The sequence below is a fragment of the Rosa chinensis genome, chromosome 2 (genome assembly GCF_002994745.2).
Source record: "Rosa chinensis cultivar Old Blush chromosome 2, RchiOBHm-V2, whole genome shotgun sequence".
In the NCBI taxonomy this organism is placed as follows: Eukaryota; Viridiplantae; Streptophyta; class Magnoliopsida; order Rosales; family Rosaceae; genus Rosa; species Rosa chinensis.
This window is the reverse complement of record NC_037089.1, coordinates 65,425,775-65,451,553: the sequence shown is the minus strand read 5'-3', so window position 1 is coordinate 65,451,553 and position 25,779 is coordinate 65,425,775. Positions and strand designations below refer to the sequence as shown.

The window sequence follows — 25,779 nt, the reverse complement described above, 5'->3', positions numbered from 1 at the left end:
CAGCTAGTGACTGGGTTCGAGTCTAATATCTCGTACTTATGTATATTTGAGTGTGCGGTTTATGTGCCAATTGCACCGCCACAGCTCATCAACATGAGTCATTGCAACGAATGCACACACACACACACACACACACACATATATATATATATATATATATATATATTTGTGTTGGACATAAGTCTCCAACCATAAGTCTGCTATGTAAAACTCTTGACAGGCGATCTTTTTTTCACTGGATTTGTGAGTTGTCACTTTGATGAGACAGTCTTCCTATAGTTAGAGGGAGATTAGAACACCAATATTCAACAGGAACGACAGGAATTGTCGTGGTCTGTCCCCACTATATCTCATCTTGATCCTCTAAAAGTGACGAGATCACATATACTTGCTGCACACATGTCTGTAAGGATTGATGTCCCTACAAGAGGACATGGTGCCACCCAGAGGAGATGGGTACGGTACCACTACCATGGATGGTGGTATGGTGACGCCACAAAGGTGGCATAATGACGTTATAGGCCATGGGTTCCGCTAGAGAGTGTAGGAGACCCATAGGTTCGATGGATTCTCGCCATAAGAAGAGAGCAAGTTTGGCACAACTTGATCCATTGATCATTGATACTCAAAATCTGTCTCATAAAAATATTCTGGATTATGGTTATGTCCAAGAGACATCATTGGGAGACACCTCAATGTTAGAACCAATTCCTGAGAATATAGAGATCTCTACAAATTACACTAGTGTACATGAAGACGTGGAATTATTGAGACTAATGACATCGAACCTTACTCCATTGAAGAATGCCAACGTAGAGAAAATTGGCCAAAATGGAAAGATGCGATCCAGGTTGAATTAGATTCACTAACTAAGAGGAAGGATTTCGGGCCTGAGATGACAACACCTCCTAACATAAAGCATGTTGACATTAATAGGTCTTCGTTAGATAGTGTGATGAGAAAAAGATATGATAATCTCGCCTTATAGTGCAAGGCTTCTCACAAAACACCCTGCAATCGACTACGAGAAGACATATTCTCTCGTAATGGATGTCATTGCACTCTACTACCTTGTCAGTTTGGTAGTTTCCGAATAACTGAACATGCAGCTTACGAATGTGGTCACTACGTATCTCTATAGGGATCTAGATACAGAATATAATGAAGGTTCTTATGGACTTCATTTACCCAAATCAAGTGGCTCTTGGCCACGAAGCGCGTTTACAATGAGGGTGAAATGCTCACTAAAGTGACTGCTTGATTAGGAAGGGAGATGATGAACTATGCCCACACGTTTCCATGACAAGTTCCGGATTTGCAATTGTCGCAGTTTATGTTGATAAACATAATTGGAACCCATGAGAGTTAAGGAAAACCGCTGAACACCTAAAATCCGAGTTTGAGAGGAAAGACCTTGGGAGAACACGGTTTTGTCTAGATTCAGAACTTGCATACCATGTTAATAAATGCTTAGGATTTTTATAAAGTCAAACATGCACTCCCATGGTCTTCCGTAGTCTTGGCCCTAAACCCTATATAGAGAAAAGAATGACGGAAGAATGAGAATGGATCTCATTATCCCAAGAGGCACCATCCAAGACGCCATGACCTACAAAGCTGCCACAGCCAAGGGTGGCCAGTGTCATCCTCCTCCCTTACACCAAAACGATGGTGATGTTTGCTAATGCAGGGTATCTCTCTGACCTTCACAAAGGTCGCTCCCAAATGGGTTATATCTTGACCATGGGAAGTACCGCGATATCTTGGAGGTCTACAATGTTGCTACTTCCTCGATTCATGCAGAGACCATTGCTCTACATGAAGCTGTGCGTGAATGCATATGGCTAAAGTTCGTAATTAGATATATTCGAGGAACTTGTGGTTTGAAGTCTACCACAGATGAACCTACATGCATTTATGAGGATAATGCAGCTTGTATTGAGCAAATGAAGTTAGGTTTCATCAAGGGCGACAATACCAAGCATATATCGCCTAAGTTCTTTTACAATCAGCAACAATAATCACTTCTAAATATTGAAGTGAATCAAATCCGATCAGATGATAATGTAGCGGACTTATTCACTAAGTCGTTACCTAAATCCACATTCGAGAAACATGTGAAGAGCCTCGGATTGAGAAAATTATCCGAACTCCCATGATTATAGCTATCAGGGGGAGATATCAACATCAGGGGGAGGAATGATGTCTACATGATCGATCTCAAAGAGTGAAGGATGTGTTGTGCTCTTTTTGTCTTTCGACCAGGGTTATTTTGGTCCCACAGGATTTTTGTTACTTGACAAGGTTTTTAATGAGGCAACGATCAAAGCGTCATTACCAAGTTTGAGGAGCACAAGGGGGAGTGTTGAAGGATATCGACATTGAATGTGTCTCTTCAAACTAGGGTTTAGTCTTAGAGTTGTAATAGGAGAAGGTTCTAGATTTTCTAATTATGTTCGGATTCTATTATCTTTTGTGTACTCTGTAAATCCCTATATATGGGGCTCCTATATATAGGGAGCCCCATCTGCAAATCATATTTTCCTTAAACAGATCCATCGTTCGCATCAATTTCAGTCCACTCTTCCCTTGCGTACCACGTACGTCGACTACTACCAGGTTGTATGACTTGTGTCATAGTTAATTGATGCTTCCTCCAATTCTTGGAATTCTTTATCCAATTCTTATCTCTATTGCATACTTAATTTCCACAAGAAATATGTAGATGCAAGTCAAGCCATTCTTCCGAGTTCTAGATTGCCTATGAATTTTCTTATTTGACACTTTACACCGAAATGTGATTTCACTGTGAATAGTGATCGAATACCGTGTTGCCTGCGATCCAAGTGGTTCAAGGCTTTTCCTCTTCAACGAGCTCACCTAGTGGTGATCTTTACTCCAATTTTTGTTGGACTACTCATGTTCTTGGGAAAATGAAGTTGTACATATGGAAAGCTTGGAGCTAGGGATTTTCTTCCTACGCATACTAATCTTATTCTCAAGCAAGTGGATTTTCCTCACTTGTGTGCTTTGTATGGAGGAGCTAGAGATTCCTCTTCACTGTCTACATGAGTGTAGAGTTACGAATACCATTGTTGGGTACATCACGGCTGGCCGGCTGCCATTCCTACTCATTCTCATTCTAGTTGTTTGTCTTCATTTGCTGCTTGTCTAGATCAGTTGTCCACCTCGTAATGCACGTGGTTGGTAGTGTTGCTCTGTTTTGTTTTGAAGGCCAGGAATGACATGCATTAGAAGGGAGTTCAATGCAAGCCTCCATTAGTTTTGTTAAGTCCTCAAACATGGTTAACATGCAAGCATCTATAAGCGTGCTCCTGCCCTTCCTCCGAAACAACCCCGCATGCAGTTGTGTATGGGGTGTTAGCCTTCTCCAGGGTGTTTTAAGGCCTCATTTGGTTCAAAAAAAAGAAAGTAATTCATTTGTCTTTCCCATGAGAAGGGAAATGAAATTTCCCAACAACAACTTTCCATTTCGATGTTTGGTAACGTAAGGAAAGTTATCAGGAAAGTTGTTAAAAAGTTTTGTAAATAATGTAAATTGTGGTCTCTTTTGATGAAAATGTGGATATTGGGAGCTCGTGGGGAGGGATTAGAGTGGTTATACGTAACCATGATGGGGCCTTCCGTATGAGATTAGCCAGAGCTAGAACTGAGATTTTCGGGGCTCTAGGCGAACTAAAAAAGTGGGGCTCCCTGAAATTTTCTAAGAGTTTTAGCTTGAAGCTTAGTTTCTACATCTCTTCTTTGCATGAGGCTTAACCAGGCAATGAAATACGAGTCCACCACTATATGCAAAGCATATAATTTTTTTCAATATAGGAAAGACATGTGCAAATCATTTAATGATAACTCAAGGTTTAGATAGAGTGTATGAAAGAAAGTCTCAGAAAGAATGAAAAACAAAATCAGAATCAACTCATAAAGGCACCAATCCAGCTAGCCAAGATTCAGTTACAATAACAAAATTGATCAAAAAGAGAAACATAACTAACCCAGTAAGGACAAACCTAGCAATCCAAGATTAAGATTTAAATAAAGCAATTTCAGTTAAAAAATCATGATGAACGAAAGGCATGGATTCAAGAAAGTATATTTACAAAATTTGCATATATAGATCGATAATAAGAACCTGAAGAGTTTCTTTCATGTGTTAAAAAGGATCAAGTCAAAGAGAAATTTATAAATTTAAACTAAATTCATCATTCCTCTCCTTTAAAAAAGAAAAAGGTATTGTTGATTGGAAAAAAAAATGTCTTGTTGCTTAGAATTGAGATTCTCCGATTCTGGAGGTGGGAGCCGAGAGGGTTGAGAAAGAACAAGAGTCGTGTAGAGTCAGAAGCACGACAGCAGTGAGTCTCCACATATTAATGTTTTTTTTTTAATATTATTTTTTACATATATATAAAAGAAGATGTAAACTTTTTGGAGGCCCATGAAATTGGGGGCCTTAGGCCTGCCCCTATTGGGCCTATGCCCAAGGCCGGCTCTGAGATTAGCTCTCAATGTTCCTCGGATATATTCTCTAGTTGAAGCCATGGCTGGTAGGGAAGCTTGCATGTTTGTTCAACACCATGGTTTGTCACCTGTGAAGTTCGAGTCGGATTCATTACAGTTGGCACAAGTTATTGGATCTTCTTCTGTTCGAGTTATATCAATTGCCAGGTCATTCGTTTCGCCATGTTTCCAGGTAATGATGTTACCCATCACCTTGCTAAATGGGAGTTAACTCATGAACCTTGTAATAGATTATTTATCTTTTCTCCCCTTTTTTTCTTAAGGTTTTTCTTGTTCCACTCACTTTTTGTTTAATCCAAATTTAACCTTCAGATTAATTTCAATTCTCTCTCTAAAAAACAAAGGACAGTTTTATCATGTCAAACTGAAGTAATCCCAACAGCCTAACCACCGAGCCCAAAAGTGGAGTCATCCTAATAGAATTCTATTCTTCCAAGCCCAACCACCTACTCTGCCGCCGCGGCCTCCATAGCGCATCCGATAACCATCGGATCCACCTCATCCCATTCAAACGCAATCCAAATATAGCGTCTTCAAACCTAAAACCTTATATTGAACTTAATATATGTTCATTCCAATTCTCCCAAAAAAAAAAAACCACCAAGTCCAAGTAAGAGCTACAAGGTCCAGAACCACCCTTTCGCTTGAACCATTGTCATTGTCGCACAGCCATTGGTCGGTCTGCCACTGTCTATATACAGATCCCAAACGACCAGAAGACGCCACTAACATCCCCAAGAAGAGAAATCTAAAATTTCACTGAGGGAAGCACTGCCCGTGCCACCACTCACCGCAACACCCAACAAAACTCAGACAAAATAGATCTGATACTATCCTCCACTCTGACTTAATTTGTGTCGGGGGATCTCCCACCATTGGCCATCAAGGACCCAAAGATCTAGAGGTCAAGACGACTTGTTTGACTGCACCCACAACATGCCGACGAGACCAGAGGCTTGCGGGCCGCCAAACGAACAAGGAATAAGTCAATAACCACGACGGAACACTATAGCATTTCTTGATTCTCAAGATTGGTATGGACACATTGGACAGAGCCCCATACCTCCAAATCTTTAACGTCCCTAGCTAGCAAGACTCGGAAGAGCTAAAGACGCCAGTGATGGGATTGTATATATGTAAAAACAGCGACATGATCTCAATGTCTTTCCATCGCCTACGAATTCGACCCCATATCACCGGCCAGCGTATGCGATTGTTTATACATAATTCAGTATGCATATACTCGTCTCATACATATTTTCATGTGTATCTGCTAGTCTCACACGGATGTCTGCATCTTTATCAATAGTGTTCACCTGGTCAGTTGCTAACCAAAGAATTTATGCTCAATAACCCTTAGATTTACATCCAAGGGTGGAAAACAAAACACCTCAACTTAATAATAATTCTCTCTGCCATTGGATTTACATCTAAGGATGGTTGATCATTATTTTCTTAGTCAATAACTGACCAGGTGAACATTTTCGATATTTTCATAGATATATCCAAGGTTCTAAATCTCTGCGATATTTCCGATATATCCCCCGATATCTCATTTTTTTGACGGACCGATATATCTAGGGGGGTAAATATCTTATCTGTCACCGTTTCTGCGAAATTTCTTCGACAACATCAAGTATCCCCGATATATTAGATATTTGCGATATATCCCGATAAAGTGAAGAAATATCTGTAAAATTTGAGGTAAAAAAAAAAAACTTAGTAATTCTCTAAATGAAAATCTGTGTGAAGAGATATTTCCTAAAGGCAAGTTTGAGTGAGGAGAAATCCCCTCAAGGTGAATCTAGGTGAGTAGAAAATCCCCTCAAGGCGAATCTATGTGAGGAAAAAAATCCGCTCAAGGCGAATCTAGGTGAGGAGAATTAGATAAATACCCTCAAGGCGATTTTGGGTGAGAAGTAATTCTCTAAAAGTCTAAATGCAAATCTGTGTGAGGAGAGATTTGGTACTGTGTAGTCTGTGACTATTTCTGTAACTCTGTATGTAGTTTGTAACTCTGTAGTTGAATAATAGAAATAAGATAAAGGCATAAAGGTTCAATTATTCAAATGAGGTCAAATGCCACTGCAAAAGGAAGTCAAGGAACCATATATGGATGACATGATGAGAAAAGAGTGCAGAGTACGGAGTATTAAATTTTGGCTATGCATCTTGAAAAAGTGAGGAATAACGAAGCTACTGTGTAGTCTGTGTCTTAAACCTGAAATTTTTTTTGGAAGTTGTCTCTTGTTTAGTGGATCAACATAATTAAAAATAGAAAGTGATATATAATATGAAGCAAACTACAGATGGTTAAATAGTTAAATGTAAGGGGTCGTCTTGGGTACCTTCATGTATGCCATACCCTTTATTTTTTTTTTTTTTACTTTTAGTAAATTAATATAGTGGAAACCTACTGAACTGGTCAACATGTTACCAAATTAAATATCGACATGTGTCATTTTAAAAAATAAAATTTACCATATTAACAACACACTCTTTCTTGATATGTAATATTGTTAAAAATCATGTAACAAGTATTGTCAAAATAATAAATTACACATAGTTGAACTACAATTACGACTTATGACAACAGTTGTTGTGGTTCTTGTAATTGAGTGGTCAAAAATGTAAATATCATATTTGGACAACTTTTATCAAATTTAGAACCTTGATTATCAAGTGGAGAAGCTCCTTACAATACTGAGTTTTTACATATCTTTTGGTCTAATTTTAATTTTACCATGTTCACAACACAAATGTTGTCGGAATTGTAAAATGGTTGGTAATCTGGTAAATGGTATAGTTTTTGAAGTAATTACTACAATCAGAACAAAAATTACCACTTTTACACCAATAGTTGCAAGTTATGGTAAAGTATGTAGTCATTGAATAATTATTCCATTAATGATAAAAATATAACGATTTACCCCTTTGACAACAAATTTGTTGTTGCACTTGTTAAATTGTCCATAAATTAGTACATTAGTTTAGGTTGAGTAATTACTATAAATAGGACAAAAGTTACAGCTTTTACATCAATTGTTGTGATCGGGGTAAAATGTGTAGCCATTGTAGTAATCATTTCATTAATGATAAAAACATAAAGATTTACCACTCTGACAACAAATTTGTTGTCATACTTGTTAAATTGTCCATAAATTAGTACATTAGTTTAGGTGGAGTAATTACTATAATTAGAACAAAACTTTTCATTTTTTTGTCAATTGTTGGAATTTGTGGTAAATTACGTCGATTAAGAGTAATTACTAATTCGACGATGGACATTATACAATATATTACTTTCATTACGCAAAGGGAGAACTTTATTACACAAATGAGGACGGGTAAAGCTATGGACATTAACATTTCTCATACATGTTCTATTTTATATAATATTTACCACTCTGAGGACTCATGTAACCACTTTGAGGACACATGTGGTAATTAGAAAAAAAAAATCCTCATTAAAGTAAATAAGGTATTCGTTAGAGTAAAGTAGGTTCTCATTTGAGTAATTAAGTCCTAAAAGTGGTAATTGTAATAGGTTCTCATTAGAGTAAAGTAGATTCTCATTTGAGTAAATAAGTCCTAAAGTAGCACTCATTTGACTACATTTAAAACAAATATTATTTATTTTTACACTAATTGTTGTGGTTGTCATAAAATGTATGTAAAAAGAATTATATTTGGTTAAGGAAACTACTAATGATATAATTAATTGGTAATAAAGACTACTTAACTAATACTAATTTTGCAAACTTAGGTTAGAAGGTTTTGTTTTTAATAAGGAAAAAACATAATTTTCAATTGTGTAATTGTCCATTAATAACAAGCATTAATCAAACATTAATTCACTAATAATAAAATTAATTATTAATATATACGATTTAACTAATAGTAATTCGGTGAACTTAGGATAGAAGATTCTTTTAATTTTTTTTGAAAAAGGAAAAATCATAATTGTCAATTGTCAATTGATAATTATATATTAATTGGCTTTATTGTTTTCAATTCAATTAGTAGTTTGTGTTAACATTTTTGCTTATTGGAAATGAGTAGCATAATTAGAAAGGCTAAGGGCTAAACAAGTTATCAATTTGTTAAATATTTTGAACCATTGGATATATTACTAATGCAATGGTCTAAAATATTTAACAAAATGAGGGTATGGCAAACACCAAGGTACCCAAGAATTCTCCTAAATGTAATTCATCTTTTTTATTGATTTTATTTTAGAGAAATTTTAAATACACACCCCTAATCACTTAATACACATCCCTATTATTTTATATTTCAAATTAGATTTTGTAGGTAGGTTAAATGACCAAAACAAACATCTATGCATTAGAAGAAGAAAAAAATATTCATATTTTCCTTATATTATTCTATTTATGTATAAATAGTTAGATAAACACAACAAATTTATATACATGGCCTCCCAATTTAATACAAAAATAAAGTTAGAAACTATCTAATTTAATTTTTTCCTTAAATAAATTGTAATTAACTGAGGTTAGAAACCATAATATTTAGAATTTCAAAATCAATGGCATTAAATATTTTTAAAACATATCGCTTTACTCCCATTTTTTAGTTAATTTCCTTTTTTGTTCTAAGAGTTATGATTAATCAATTTATTTTCTAATATAAAACATCACAGGTGAAAAAAATTTGTAATTGTTAATTTGTTTGGCCCTTCTAATGACAACTTTTTAGTTCCGCCACGATGGAGAAACTACTGGTATAGTTTTGGTTAAATGTTCAACTCATAATTTTATACTTGATTAACATGGTGTTTGGTGGATGAGGGCTCAAATAACACAAATCTATTTATATACATCTATTTAAAAGGAACAATAATAAATCTTCATGGATTTCTCAATAACTAACACAAGTAATCAATATGGTCATTTACAAAACGTCAATATACTATAATATACTAATCATATTAAATAGTAACCTTAATATAGTAAAAAAGTAGGATATTTCATGATTTTTTTAGATTAAGGGTATTTTAGGTACTTTGGGTTGTGTATTTAGTAAAATATTAGAATGAGAAATTAAATGAGTGGTGTATTAAGTATGGAGTGTGTATTAAGTAATTAGAGGTGTGTATTTAAAACTTCTCTTTATTTTATTGAGTGCAATGTTTATAAAACTGTAAGGGCCCCAAATTGATCAAGGAAAAAAATTTCCTACCAATTTCTAATAGAAATTATTGGTGGGAGACTTAAATAATAATTTGGTGGTCAATGAAAACAACTATATAGATCTACTTCATGTTGCAAGCGAGCCGCTTGATAATGACATTGATTCACTTCATGATTGGATTATGCCTGCACACCTCGATGATGAAGCTGGAAGACCTCTTCCACAAGTTGTAGAAACTGCAACTAATGTTGGAATCAACGTAGAGAGAGTCTTATCTGAAGAAATTTTTAAAAACCTAGAAGATAATTCAGATAGTGATGATGCGTGGGGTGGTACAGCAACTCCAGATAGTTCTGATGATGGCGGAGAGGGTGGAAGACGAACAAGTGGTGGAGGTGAAAGATATGAATATGGACAATCTTCCGTGGATGGAGGATTCCAATTTACCTGTGAAGGTAATTTTGATCATGCCACCCAAGATGAAGACCATGGAGTGAGAACAGCTGGTCATGGTGCTCAAGAGAAGACTCGATATGCGAGGAGGACTAGAGGTGTAACTGATGATCAAAGTACCCCATCTGATGTTTCTTCAATTGCCTTAAGTTTTGACTCTATCAATTTAGGCACAGAGCGCAGTGGGATCTCAAATGAATCTCATGAAGCCAACAATCAATTTGGTTATAATGCTTATGGATATAATTAATATGGAGAAGTATATGATCAGTCATCTAGTTGGTTCATCCTTATTATCCCCTTATAGGGGAAACAGTCGGCAGCTCTAAAGAGATCTATAACTATCATGTTCATTACTACAATTTGCACTATATGGGTCATATGTCTTGGTCTGATTATTGCATTTTCGTAGACCAGCGAGCGGATTTTCAACCGCCTAGAGTCTTTTTTTGGATGTAGATGAAGTTTACATTCATATGTATTTATATGTAGTTCTAAATTTCTAATAAATTGACTTTTTTCAAAAACGATATTTTCGTACACTATATTCTCGATTTATCCCCGATATTTCCTTTTTTCAAAGTACCGATAGATATGAAAATACCAATATTTAAAACCTTGGATATATCACATATGTGTACCGCTAGTTTAACACGGATTTCTGTATAAAGATGTTTTAGCCATGAAAGTTTGTTCCTTTATAACTCATATAACCCCAAAAGTATAGAACTTTCTAAATTCACTAATACTCTACTTATATTTGATCTGCGTGCATTGTTGTTTACACAAAAAACTGTGTAAGTAGATTATAAAGTATTTTAGTTTCACACGATTATTTGTTTGTGATGTTACTTCACACAGAATTTCATAATCATTGTTATTGTATAAACATAAATAGGCCAAATTATAAACATTTCACACAATTATGTTTAGATATTGACAAATCATACAGATGTCTGTGGCTTTTTAAAATCTTTATGATATGTTTGTTTTGCTAGTAGTGGAACCCATATCACAACTCACAAGTCCGGTTGAATATATCATCCACCATATGAATAAAAAATTCAAAATTCCTTCAATTTTACTAGGTGAAAGCTGCCTAACATTTGACTTTGTTAGTCCCTTAAACCAGATACAAATCACACAATTTCATTAACAAGCTTTTCTAAGTACAGTATTACATATCAACTACTTACAATATGTTGACATATTCGAATATATTTAGGTTATACTCAAAAGGAGAAAACTACTACGTACCTACTTCAAGAATCAAGATAACCCACCTATTGTGGGCAGATGAGGAGCCACATAGGGGCCTAGTGGGTCCTGTGCCCCACAAATATTAGTAGTTACCAATTTGGGATAGTGGTCCATCAACTTTTGGTATGGACACTAGGTCCCTAGTTCGAGTCTCGCAGTATACTGTTTTTTTTTTTTTATATATAAAAGGGACAATATCCAAATCTCCATACAATACAATACAAATATACAATACCTATAAAATCTCCATACAATACTAATATACGTACTATAAGCTTCTTCTAGCTATCTTTTCTATATTTTTCATGTGGTTTTCATACCAATGAAATATTGTCGAAGAAAATTACTTACCGCTATAATATATACATTACATATACGGTTTTTATTTTTTATATTTTGCTATGATTGTGGGTGGTTTAAACACCCATAGTATTAACAAAGAAAACTAGCTAAACTTTTCTATGTACTGTTCATGGCAAGGTTCTAAAAAACGCTAAGCGCTAGTCGGGTGGTGACGCAGGGACTAGGCCCTTTTTTAAAAAAAATTTTAAATTATTTGAATGACATATAATAATATAAATGACAATATTTAAAGTCTAAAAACTAATTATAAATATAAAAATAGTCAAAATATAGAATAAATTAGGGTTTATGACTGCCTAGGCTTCGCCTAGAACAGCCTAGTCCCTGCCTAGCACCGCCTAGCACCACCGCCTAGCCCGCCTAGTAGCCCAGCGCCTAAGGGAAACGCCTAGGCCAAAATATGAGCGGTTCCTTGCCGCCTAGGCCGATTTTTAGAACATTGGTTCATGGTGAGCAGCAGGAAATTGCCTCACCACAGTGGTTAAGGACCAACTAGATAGCGGCCCTAGTATTAACAACGAAAACTAGCTAAACTGTTCATGTACCGCTTGGCCTGGCAACAGTGCGGTCACGGGCGGACTTAACGGGTTAGCAGTCTTAACGGGCTCAACCCGTTATCTTAACGGGTTATAATGGGTTGAGCCCGATGGGTTCGTGGGTTACCCGTTGGAACCAGTTAAGACCGCTAAAGTTTTTTTTTTTTTTTTTTAAACTTTTAAAATTCTTTCTTTTCTAATCAATTAACCACTAAAACCCGTTAATACCTGTTAACAATAAATTGGTCATTGAAACCCGTTAAGACCCGCTAACATAAAAATGAAATTTTTTTTTTTTGGATTTTTTTAAACTCTTTTTCACACCCATTATCTATTAAAATTAAAAAAGTTTTTATTTTTAATTTTTTTTAAACCCTCTTCCAACCCATTACCCATTAAAACTCTTTTTCATTGTTGATTTTCATTAAATCGAACTATCAAAAGTTAATACATATTTGGCTCACAATTCTCAATTTTTTTTTCTTTCTCTCTTCTAACCGGCTCGATGGGTTCCGTCGGGCAGCCCGTTTCCGTCCGTTAACTAACGGGTTGTTAATGGATTGGCAGCCCATTAACACGTTAAGTTATCAGGCGGAAATTTTTAGCGGGTATGTAGTTAATGGGCAGTTAACGGGTCATGGACTGAATTGCCAGACCTATGTACCGCTCACCTTGTGGTTAACTGGTTAAGGACCAACTAGATAGTGGCCTTAGTTGAACCGGCCACTACATTGTCTCAACCTCAAAGATGAGCCATATGATCATTAACGGCACCGTATTTCATTACTTTCGCGAGTTGAGCTTGTATCGGTCGGTCTATATTTTACTGATATTCCCAAAGTTAATATTTTGGCTGCATATACGTAAGAATATTGTATCTCAGAGCAATTTGGTCGTAATTTTATCAGAAAAGGACCCAATTTGTAAGAAATATGAGTTGGGTAAGTAAGAGCGTAAGACGGAGGGTAATAGTAATGCCACTCCGAATAGAAATGCCATGTGATGGAACCTCGCTGACAGATGCTTCCATCATTGCCCAAGCTAGAAATTTTCTTTTCTTTCTTCAAAAGTCACACATATTCTGTCAATTAATGGAAGATATGATAGTCGAATTCTAGCTTGATGACTCAACTCTTTAGAGTATTTACACAAATAGTGTGATGCAAATGGGGATGGTGGTGCGGAGTCTAGTTGGATAACTTTTTTTTTGGTAAGCTAGTTGGATAACATTGTCTCACTCAAGTGACTCAACTAAAGAAAGCAATTTTATTCTATGAACTTGATACTGATAGATAGATAATTTGCTCTAAAATATTGTTGATAGAGCAAGTCTTGCTTATGCATAGGCGCATAGCCAGTCCTAGAGAGTTATAATTGCAAGCAACCAATTCAATCAGTTTCCCCAAACATAAATAAAGAAAACGTCGTAGTCTAATGACTATTGAATGACTGGCACCGCCACAGAAAATAACAAATCTTTTGTGTTTTTTTTATTTTATTTATGTTTTTAAAATAATTGAGCATTCTGTTTCACGACGGTGGACTTTTACTAGCGGGGCAATCGCCACCAAAACGGATGACCTGGTTTTTTCTCTACATCTCGTGCCATGAAACCGGTCCCAAAAGGACCGCCTGATTTCATCTAGTTGCTGCCCAAGCTTCACCACCCTTCATAACTGCCTGCGGCAGCATATCGAAGAGGAGAACCAAAACAGATTGCAATTGGGTTCTTCCACCCTCAACCACCTTGAGCTCTGCCACCACTTGGGTTGCATTCTCTCTTCCTTGCAGTTCCAACGTCACTGACCATGCACAAATTTGGAGGAAAAAAGCATAATTGAAAATTTTGATTGAAAACCTTTTGAGCTCTTTCCTTGTTCATATTTGGACTAGACTTCAGTTATGAAAGTTATAAACAATGTAGATATGAAACCAACACCATCAGAATTACCCATTTTCGTGGTAGTTGACCTGCTAGTAAATGCCTACGGTCGATGGACTAAACTTTTAAGGCTAAAATTTAACGGCCTAATCTTGGACTGTTTTATGTTTTCCTATTAAGTATGAAGTTTTTCTATTGTTTTGATAATTTCAACTAACCTTACAAAACATCATCATGAATTGTTATTGCAAATATCGCTTCATGCAACTAATTACTTCATAACAAGTTAAAAGATTTATATCCTGGAAAGTAATAATTCCTAGTAATTCCATTTTCGTGGCTTAAGATGAAGTCATGAAAAGACCCACCAACTAATGATGGTGAAGAAGGCAGCACCAACGAACAATCCTTGACTTGGGTTTCACCGGCATCAACAGGTAGGAGATAAGCAAAGTAGGTCCTCCCAGAGTTGTATGCTTGAATAATATAATGATGCACTATATTTTTCTTTTTTTTGAAGTAATGATGCACTATATGATAAAGACAGAACCCATCAATAATTGAATATTTTCTTCTCCCTTCTTTTTTATATAATCAATCTGTGCACTTGAAATCTTGCATAACTAGAGGCTCCCACCCATAAAAACAAACAAATGGTGACTTACAAGTAACATACTATTTCTGGTTAAGCAATTGATCCACAAGCCCCCACCTAAAAATCCAGTACCTGTTCTTCATCCTTTTCCTCTTGTTCTGAAAAAAGATCAATGGCTGTTACTTGTTCTCTTCCTCCTTGTTTCTCAATCCTAAAATCTGGTCCTGCTATAAAGCCTTTCAGCTCAGTTTTGAGGCTTAAACACACTTCTCAAGTCACAGTGCTCAAGAAAAGAACATCTGCAGTGCTCAAAATCAGATCTTGCTTCAGAGAAGAGGTTTATATTCTTCTTGTTCTTTTCAGTCCTCTATCTTTTTTTTTTTTTTTTTTTATCATATGTACAATAATCATGAATTGTACCTGCGAAAAAATATACAGCAGATGAAGAAGACCACCAACTTTTCTTCTCTGAAAGAATTAATGGGGTGAGCTGAGATTAATTCAACAAACATTTCTTGATGAAGTCATGAATGGTTTTCTGTACAGGTTTTCGAGGATCGCTCCAACGGAATAATCTGCTACAAAGATGCCAGAGGGGAGATTATTTGCGAAGGATACGATGAAGGCCCTCGATATCACCACCAGAATCAAAGAATAGTTAATCAATCAAGGTACAAAAACACAATCCAACAAAAAAAAGAAAGAAAGGAAGAAGCATGGAAACATTTAATTCACCTAGTATGGTAAGACACATCTGATTGATATTTGTGTTAACTTTCCAGAGATGCCGAGATCCTTGATCTTCTTCAACAGAGGTGGTTTAACTTCATGACAGACACAGAATTAGTCAAGGCTGAGAAAGGTGGTGTTCTGCAAGAGGGAATCAACTGCAATGGCTTCAACACTCTCCACTAATCAGCTTTCAGCTCTTGTCAATCTATATATATAGTATGTAACATATATAAAGAAAGACAAATCCTTCCTTTAATCATAGAAGTGAATGTCATGCACAAATATTGCAGTGTCTTTGAAGTACATTCTTTCACCACAATTTGTACGTACAGATCAATTTCCAATGCTTCTTCACTCTGCTTTGCCTTTCTTGAATCAATTATATTCATCGGTTTTCATATTCCAAAAAAAAAAAAAAAATCGGTCAAATTGCTAATCCAAAACAAAAGGGTCTTTTTTCAGAATCAGTTCTTTACTATTTGGCAAAACAGAGCCGACTTGAACATCAGGTATGCTTAAAAGTATTATGCAGATTGGGTCCTCTGATTGCTCAGTGCAACAGAATATACTGAATTCACAGAAGCTTTACATATCCAGCAAGTAAATATGAAAAAGTCCACTTCTCCTTTTGGGGTTCTTTGACCAAGTCCTATGCTTGGGTTTTCAGGACTTTGACTAGAACTAGCCTCATTTATTTATGCCAAGTTATGAACAATCATGTAGACTAGAACAGCAGGTCTACTTTTGCAGACCACGCGCCATTTGGTTTTAGATTCATGGACTGATGGACATAATCCAGATATATATATATATATATATATATATATATATATATATATATATAGCGCGCCATTTGGTTTTAGATTCATGGACTGATGGACATAATCCAGATATATATATATATATATATATATATATATATATAGAGAGAGAGAGAGAGAGAGAGAGAGAGAGAGAGAGAAGGAGATGGCACTGAAAATTAAAATCAATCTCATTTACATCTATACAGGACTAAAGTATTCACTGTATAAATTTTGTGGTGCTAAATACATCAAACCGTATTCCTAAAAGGATTTTTCATAGAGAGGTCATCTAATACTATACCCCCAACAGAAAAATCCATGGCTTCAACAGCCTTCTTCTGCATCTTCTATCAAATAATCATGAATTTCTCTTGTAATGAGAAAATACAAAAAGCACTGCTATACAAAAGAATTGGGATATAAGAAAAAGAAAAAGGAATGACAAAAATAATCATGCAGCAGGGTCAATTCCCGAACCACATGCTTAAATGTACAAGTGATCCTCCTTCAAAAAAAATGTACAAATGGACTAACTCACAGTATCATTCAACAGAGGCACCACCGTGTGCATTCTCTTCACCGATATCAGACTGGGATGTACTTGGAACAATAGATGGAGGAGACCACTGATCTGGAACCATCAGAAAATAGGTTGTCATGGCCTTCCTGAACCTTTTTTTGTATTGCTTTGGTGAAATTACAGTCGGAGATGCGTTCTTTGGCCCACCAAGGATTCCTGAAGCTTTAACCCACGTTTCAAGGTGCTTATCCCATGTATACTGCCTCATGAAATCAATGATCCCAAGTACTAGCTCATGCGTCTCTTCATCCACCCCGACCAGTAATGAATAATCCATCACATCAATTGACTGCATCACCACAGGTAAGAACATAGATACAGATTACAGTGGGCAACAATGCAATACAAGATCCTCTTATCAGAAAATGCTCACACACACAGAAGAGAGTTTCAGAACTTACGGCAAGGAAAGCGGTATCATTCCAGACAGCTCTCTCCAACAGCCGCTTTGCCTTGTTTCCCACGAAGATTGGAGATGTTGGCATTGCTTCAATCAAGTTCTGATCCAGAAGAACCTTGTTACTCCCACTAGAATCAGGATTATACCTTGACCGCGAAGATCCTTTGAGATCATAGAGTCGTGTTACAGTCCTTCCAAACAGAAGATTCTCCATAATCAAAACATCCATCTTTGTTTCTTTGCCTCCCTTAACATGCTTCGACATAACCTTCCAATAAATCCAACACAGAGCATATCAACAAACATAATGTAGGTAATACAGCAATATAAGGAATCATTATTTATTAGCAGTAGTAGAAAATAATTGTTACGGCAAGTTGCCAGGTTTCTTTGACTAGAATGGCTTGGAGCTTGTGAGTACCTGATATATCCCCAGAATTTTTGCCAGGCAGGTTGGACTTCCTGTGCTAATTGACTCAGAGAGGTACTTGAAATATGCAGGTGCAAATTTAATGAAAGATTCCAGCTCTGTCTTGGTGACTTGTTTGACGATAAACCGGTCATCCAAGGTTTTTGCAAAAAAGACATTGCTCTTACCTCCTTGGGCTCCCCACTTTTTACAACGACTTAGGGATCTTACATAATCAAGCTCAGAGGGACAACACAGCTTCCTTAAGGCTTCAAAACGCTTTGCATAATAACATGTGACAGAGTACTTAACCTTACCAAGAGGACCATCATCTCCAAAAGACACTCTTGCATGCAAAGCCTTTGTATATAAAAGTGGATCCAAACCCAGGGAGCCACGAGATCCAGACATTGATAGTATGCTCTCTTCAGTAGACCCAAGACTTCTATGAGTTTCAGACACAGTGTCATCATCTGGATGCATAATGACTGAATCAGTAAAAGATACTGTGGCCATAATATCCCCACTGTCTTTTGCTCTTTCCCCCTCATCACTGGTTTGTAACTGATAATCTGATGAAACAAGGGCATAGGCTATAAGACTTGTGGGCTCATCATCATATACAGGGACAACAGTATCGTTTTCACCCACAGGCAACAGCAGCCTAGCACCACCTTCCAGTTCCAACTCCCGAAAGGATGACACATAGACTGGATTGTACCCACCAAGTGTATCGAACTTCTGAGCAGCAGATAAAAAATTCTTATTTAGTGAACGGTAGAAGTTCAAAAAGGGCATTTTTAACCAGCTGACTGTGTCTTCCATATTCTCAGACCCCTTGGTCGACAATGCAGGTGACACATAATGGGTAACTTTGGTCCCATTTTGGGCTTCTGCATGGTCTAAATTTAATCCCTCTGCCGGAGAGGCATTTGAAGAATTTTCTATGGCCATGTCAGGAACTGGACACGAGTTCTCCTTTGCTATCGCAACTCCAATGAGATTTTCGCCGGTCCATGCAGTGTCAAGGGTATCTGACAAATTCAGCATGAGAGGATGCTGACCATCAGATAGGACCCTACGAAGAGCTGTCCTTGGTGTCAAAGGATCAGATTGAGCGCCGACACTTGTGCTAGTAGGGAGATTAGCTTGACCTTTTTCCTTATTCAAATCATCACTCCTGTCCTCTCCATGAACCATGTCTGCATTGATAGCAACGCTAGTAAAGCCTCCCTCGTGGTCAAAGCCATCACTAAGCATTGCATCCACCAGATAGGAATCACAACTATTATAGCCTTTTCCTGGCTTTATTTCTACATCCATCTCAGCAAGCTTTTCATTAGTAGCCACGGGTTTATCCTCAGCTGGAATTGAGCTGCTCAAACTATCCTGGAAGCTGTTGTTATCTAAACTGGCTGCATAAACCAAGCGGTGGTCCCACATATAAGACTGAAAAAACAACTGCCTCCGCAATCGATTGATCTCCAGAATGTCGATAACAGGTTGGCCCTTCTTAGGTTCTCTCTTCAAAGTTTTCTGAAGTAACTCCTGAGAGTACGTCAAGAGAAACATGAGAAACCAAATATAGAAACTGAAAACCTATTTTCATAAATAAAGATTGTCTTCTTTCTTTTTTGGTCCATATATAGACGGATTCGAACTACAACTTGGTACAGTGCAGTACATTCACTGCTTTTAGTATCTCATGTTCACGGCCAAGGGTATATACGTGTAAATGAAAACATCAAACCAAGACACTAATTCATTAAAGTGACCACAAACCGAAGATATTTTTGTCATTTGTAACCTAAGGAGCTAGAAGATGGAAAAGGGTTACAAAAGGAACTACATAGATACACTACTATCTCTGGTTAATCCAAAAGTAACACATGAATTGAAGGCCTCACCTCAAATTCCACCTTCTCCTTCTGTAACATTCCTTCCAGTTCCACTATTTGGTGTCTGGATTCAGCTGTTACAATGCCACTAGTAATTGACCCTGAACCAGATCTTTTCTCTGAAATTTGACTAAGAGCATTAAGTACTTCAGAGAAAAGAAGCTCTGCTCGGGCAACAACCTAATATAACAAGATAAAATATAAGTCAATAGTAAATAAAATCCTAAAAGATCCAGAAATGTGACCATGGTACCTCATTAGTTTCTTTTTGTATCCACTCCTGCTTCTCGGAAATGAAATCCAGTTTGGAGGGTGGAAGGTAGACAGAATGAACATCAATCGATGCATACCGAAAGCAAGCAACCATTTTCCCAAATCTGCAATAGTATACACACTGAGTTGTCTATTTGAAGAGAATTGATAAAAGTGGGCCGCTAACATCAGACAAGTGATTCATCCATCATACTGTATGTTATAACAAATGCAAATTCTGGGAGCAGAAGAAATTACCCATAGAAACGAAGACAATCTCTATGTAAGGAATGGCCACAGCTCGCCACCCTGCTTGCAGCCGCATGGTTTGAAAAACTGAGCTCCAAAAACTTCCCAAATGACAAACCCCATGCAGCATCAGACATCACTATTCTCCGAGTAGCTGGAGGAAATCCACTGATCCTTGGACACCTCAAACATCTGTGCCACATCCAGATCTTCCCTTCCCTTTCACCTGGTAAGAAAATTTCTGGCAGCCTCTTAACAGATATAGTGAGTGTACCCTGTCGGTGAGTATAACAATGAACATGTGCCTCTGATGGCATCTCGCAAGAATGGCATTGATAGGTCTGGCACATAGTAAGTTAATTTCAGTGTCAGGTTATATTGGACAGTTGTATACCAATACCAATAATAAAAATAAACTTGAATAAAAATTCACCTGATCAAATAAATGGTCTCGCAAAAACCGTCCTAAAGGTTTATCAAAACTTCCGTAGTATTTAATTCGGAACAGATGTGACCTCTCACAGACAGTCCCCTTCCACACGCATCGAGATGACAAGGAAACTAAAATGCTCTGATGGTCAGCAGGTGACGGAGGGAACTCTTCATTCATGGTTCCTGCATCTGCAGCATGGGTTTGACCATCTTGATGCAGCATTGGATTGCCTGAACTACCTAGCTGATTTACACTTGGATCATTTTGGGTATTGGAGAAGATACCTTGTCCCAGGGCCTCTGAAGATCCCATGCTATTTGCAGTAAGATGATTAGACATATTATCAGAGCCAGGTTTGGTTGCAGAAGTTTCCACCACCCAAGAATCTTTGGGGCCCATTTCATTTTGATTATCAGCGATATGAAAAGTAACACCGTTCCCAGGTGGGGCAGAGTGTAAACCGGTAGAATTTGTGGAACTTGAAGTCGGACGAACAGGTAGAGAGCTACGACCAGTTAGTAAACATGGTGGTCTACTCTTAATTGCTGAGTCAAAATCTGTAATCGGGACACTGTTGGCTCTTCGTGGTTCACTCTGAGGTTGAGCTCCCAGAGACTTTTCGTTGGCACCAATTCTAAAACCAGGTACTGTTGAGATGGACCTCTCAATACTCGATGGTTTATCTGGAAGTGCCACAGTAATTGGAGACTGGAATGGGAGTTCAGGCAGAGAGGCACCTTCATCAGCAAGGAATGATGTCTCCAAAGCCAAGTGATATGCTGCAAAAACCCCATACTGAACCACATGCTTCACTTTCTTCAACTCATCCCCATTGGCACCTCTGAGTAAAATCTGGAATGACAGATAAAACATAGCTATTATGAATACTTCACAGCAGAAATACCAGAAATGCATTATAAACTAGTTAAACTTTCCACGATGTATGTTATCACAAACTTATTAATTAGGTCCTGCCTGGGAGTTAGCCTACGGTAGTAATTATGTGGATGATAATAAACTAATCTGCAAAACAACCAGTACCCGTAAAGAACCAAAGCAACTCATAGCCATAATCTTTGTGGATGCTTACAACCATGTTATTAGGTTTTTGAACTTCTATTTTACTATCCATTACCCCTATCATAGTTAGTTTTGAAGACTTACAGTACAACCCAATGGTTTTGGGCAGCCTTCAAAATACATCAATGTCTTCACCAGTTTCTTCCCACCCTGGCCAGCAGAACCAAGATCTTCCAGAAACCTCCCCACATGAAATGTCTCACAGTAGCCCAACTTTTGTGAAGAGAGATGATCGATAGATGGAACTATTTGAGCACCTGTGCAGCGAGCTATGCGCTCTAAAAGTGGCCTCTTGATATTAAGAACAAGTGATATGTCTTTTGCAAGAAGATATTCCTGAGCATATCGAGAAACTGATTTCTCTACCAGAAGGACATCAGGGTGGTGCGCTTCAATCTTTGCTACTGCCATCTTTAAATGGTCCATCTCCTACATAAACATATAAGCGCATAAAGACCATTAATAAAAATATCTATAAATATGCTAGAAAACCATCAGTAACATATAAGAGAAGAGACTACATAATCACAACCTGCTGTAAAAGGGTATCAAAACTTGACAATAGGTTAGAAACTCGCTGGTACTCAAGAGCACCACCAAGAATCATGAACCGAGGTTTCTCCATTTTAGATGCCATTCGTCGATGAGCCACATTTTTCTTACAGACAACTCCTTTGACCACCATACTAAAAGCAAAGCAATCAAAATCTTAGTAAACAAAAAAGTTACATACAGGATCCTACAGCAATAATAATTTTTCTTCTTTGCTTCAAGGTAGCACCGCAGCTATAAGTTCTCACAAATCAACACACAGAGAAAAAAAAAAAAAAAAAAACAAACACAAACATTATTGGTAACTGAAGGTTTTCCTTTTCTTCCTATGAAGACAAAAAATAAAACTTTAAATTCATCAAGACAATCTAAGTAGATATAATCTAAAACAGAAACATTATAGGTCTAAAACAAGGATATTATTTGTAAGATTATTACATTACTAGTATAACCATTGTTAAAATATGCATGTCATGACTAATAAGAGCAAAGTTCACTTCAAAGAGCCATGTTTTTTCATTAAGCTTGAAGGAAGAAGTAGAGATTGATGGGTCAGGTGTTCATGCTAAAGCTACACTGGGCCCTTTTATATTTGGTTGGCGAATTATCCATGTATGTTTTTGCAAACTCGAAACTATGCCATCTTAATTTGGGATAGTACAGTTAGCTGTTTTTATGTCCCCTAGTATTTTTTAATTATCCTTGCACAATATTCAACCAGATCAGTATTGTGTAGTAATAGAGTACAACAATAGGAGTGATAACAAATAAATTATAGTGCTCCATATACCTGTCAGAGGGGCGTCCAGAAGCTATGCATTTTACTTTTACATAACCACCAGGATCCATCCCTCCACCTTTGCTCATATCTGGCTTTAACAGTGTAGCAGCCTCCCAAGACAGATACGTAATGATCTCCAACCAACTTTCATTTTCACCTTCCTGGCCTACAGGGAGGTTCTCAACCTGCAATAGCTGAGCTACCAAAGCCCTAAAGTGCCCATCAACCACATTCTTCATCACCTTCTTATGCTCCTCACCTGATCGATCCCTATTGCGAGACTCCCCGCTGCCAAAACTGCTTGATGTGCGTAAGGTTCCCCACTCTCCTGCAGCATCACCATCATCGTCATCATCAAGAAGAACAGTTTCCCTTTCATCTTCTTCATCTTCTGGTTCAGGGGGAAGCCAAAGAAGGGCATTGTTCTCAAAATCCACAGGTTCTACGTCAACATCCCCTGCAGAACATAAAGAGGAGGCACATTCATCACCCATATCATGTTCATCTTCTTTCTTTTCAAGTGGTGGATCCGAACCCTGCGAGTTAAAACTGTGAAGTAACGGGGAGCTGCTTAAATGCTTTGCATCAATGTTTTCACCATCAAGTTGCACCTTATGTGATTCATCATGATTGCTCATCTCATAAAACTCAACATGACCATAGTAATCATTGACTTGAGAATAATTCTTAGAATCTGACTGATATGTCCCATAGTCAACATCGTCGTCATCACTCCTGATGCTACAGAATAAACAAGCAGTCAGTAGCTGCAAATATCACTAAATAGTATTGCAATTTCCAAGCTTAAATGGCAGAAATTTTTTTAATTAATTGTTATCTTCTTATATGTATTTTGGGGGGATATGTGAACAAAATGTAAGCATATGTGAACAAAACAGAAAGAGTAAGCATATGTGAACAAAATGTCCTGGTGAATCCAACATCAAGCACAAAAGAGATATAAACCTGGTTGTTGAAATCTCATAATGATTTGGAGATGAATCCCCTATATCTGCAACAAAATCATTGGTCCTCCAGGAGGCATATTTGCTGTGCTTTTCTGAGCTTGTTTTCATGGGAGATGATTGACAGGGGCTAAGACCAGAACTGTTTTGAAGTCGTTGGTATGGCCCAGTTGAGTACGGGATTGAGTTAAGAGTAAAGCTACTGCTGTTACCAGTGCCGCATGACTTAAAGCTAGTAAAACTTGTTTCTGATGGTGAGGTACTAAGATCTAGATTAGCAATCTGTGTTCCATTATCAGGAGTAGCAGCTATGCCTTGCTGACGTTGCTTGTAACAAAAATTGCAGACACGAATCCTTTCCCTCTCTTCCCGATCTATCCTTGAGTCACCAGAGGGGGCAGGAATTGAGTTTTCTGTACACTTGGCACAGAAAACTCGTCCACAAAGTCTACAATGATGTTTACGGTTAAATACAGTGAACTGTGCATCACACTCATAACATACCCTACAGCTATCATCAGGCATCCAAAAATCCCTCGAAACATTAGCCGGCTCAGATCGCCAAGGGATCCATGATTTCACCATGGAAATAAACTGAGAAAAAAACTTATTGGGGGCAGCCATCGACAGACAAGATACTCTGCTGTCCTGTTCATTTGCCAGACTGACAAGTTACAAAGCCACACTCCAAGATGGAAACCTCCACAAGCTCACCCCAAAAGAAAGAAGCTTCTGATCAACACTTCAACAAAATGCAACACCAGTTTCTGAAATCATCAAGGCCGCATTTGGAATTCAAGAGACAAATTCTTCATCAGAACCTGGAACCAACAGAGAAACCCAAGTTAAAAACCAAGACTCTACTTCCCTTAACTTCTCTGACTTTCACCCCCGCCAATAATAAAACCCTCTTTAATTCCAAGAACCACTTCAAAAACATAATCTTGAGCAGAGGGACAGAACCAAGTTTAGAGACCCAGAAGCTGAAAAAAAACAAAAAAAAACCCCAACCACTACCAATGAGAATAAAGCACCATTCTTTGCATGACCCAACTCAAACCCATCTGTCCTTCATCACTCCCACGCGTTATTTTCATCAAACTCCCACCCACAAACATACCAAACGTTCCAAAACAAACCCCTCTCCCCTTCCCCCAAGTAAAAACCCAATTTCAACCAAAACAAAACACATTCTTTCGTACACATATATCCCAATCAAACTCTGCTACTACCAACCAAATCATCCTTACATATTCCAATAAAAAATAAATAAATAAAAAACTTACCAGTAAAACCCAAAGACGAACCCGTTACCGGATCAAAACCAGATAGAACGAAACGGGTCGGGTCGGGTCGGCACCAGCGAAAAAACCTCCCCGATTCGCCCTCACCAACTCGTCGTCTTCCTTCCTCCACCCATCCACCATGTAACGGCTACCATTTTCTCTCACTACGAAATCAATTCGACACAAGAACAAACACATTGACCAAGAATCAATAACAACAACACGAATCTGTTATATATGAAAACCCTCAACATCATCGAAATTGATTGATTGATTCAGTAAATTAAATTATCATAATAACTTCATTTTTTTTCTTTTTTTTCTTTTTTTTTTTTAAAAAAAAAATTCTGTTTTTGTTTTCTTTTTCGAAATTCCCTTTTTTCTTTTTGGGTGATGGAGACGCCTCCTATAAACGTGGCTGCGTTTTTTTTTCTTTCTAATTCCGGAAGTGACCAAAACGACGTCACATCATCACCGAAGGAACAAACTGACCCGCAAGTCAAATCCCAGTTTTCGCTCTCAAAATTCCGATATTGCCCTCCGTTATGTTCGAGGAGGGACATGGATTCTCTGCTTTTTT

The 25,779-nt window shown here is 37.4% G+C and overlaps 2 protein-coding genes across 3 annotated transcripts; one reads left to right on the top strand and one right to left on the bottom strand.

Moving 5' to 3' along the window:
- Positions 1 to 14,788: 14,788 nt before the first annotated feature.
- Positions 14,789 to 15,868, top strand: LOC112188594. The gene is made up of 3 exons (XM_024327741.2): positions 14,789 to 15,116; positions 15,326 to 15,450; positions 15,562 to 15,868. Exons 1-3 carry the CDS (start codon positions 14,952 to 14,954, stop codon positions 15,692 to 15,694), a joined length of 423 nt encoding a protein of 140 aa, XP_024183509.1. The 5' UTR covers positions 14,789 to 14,951; the 3' UTR covers positions 15,695 to 15,868.
- An 846-nt stretch (positions 15,869 to 16,714) lies between these two features.
- On the bottom strand, positions 16,715 to 25,493 carry LOC112185346 (1-phosphatidylinositol-3-phosphate 5-kinase FAB1B). 2 transcript variants are annotated; one of them, XM_024323585.2, is made up of 12 exons: positions 25,200 to 25,493; positions 23,915 to 24,734; positions 22,958 to 23,689; positions 22,148 to 22,301; positions 21,700 to 22,044; positions 20,536 to 21,387; positions 20,112 to 20,443; positions 19,855 to 19,978; positions 19,611 to 19,781; positions 17,716 to 19,251; positions 17,296 to 17,562; positions 16,715 to 17,183 (listed from the first exon to the last, which is right to left on the bottom strand). In XM_024323585.2, the coding sequence occupies exons 2-12, from the start codon at positions 24,535 to 24,537 to the stop codon at positions 16,857 to 16,859; spliced, it is 5,463 nt and encodes a 1,820-aa protein (XP_024179353.1). In that variant the 5' UTR covers positions 24,538 to 24,734; positions 25,200 to 25,493; the 3' UTR covers positions 16,715 to 16,856. The 2 variants fall into 2 exon arrangements, with proteins under 2 accessions (XP_024179353.1, XP_024179355.1); XM_024323587.1 differs by lacking the exon at positions 25,200 to 25,493 and having other exon boundaries at positions 16,857 to 17,183; positions 22,958 to 23,683; positions 23,915 to 24,537.
- Between the last annotated feature and the right edge of the window lie 286 nt (positions 25,494 to 25,779).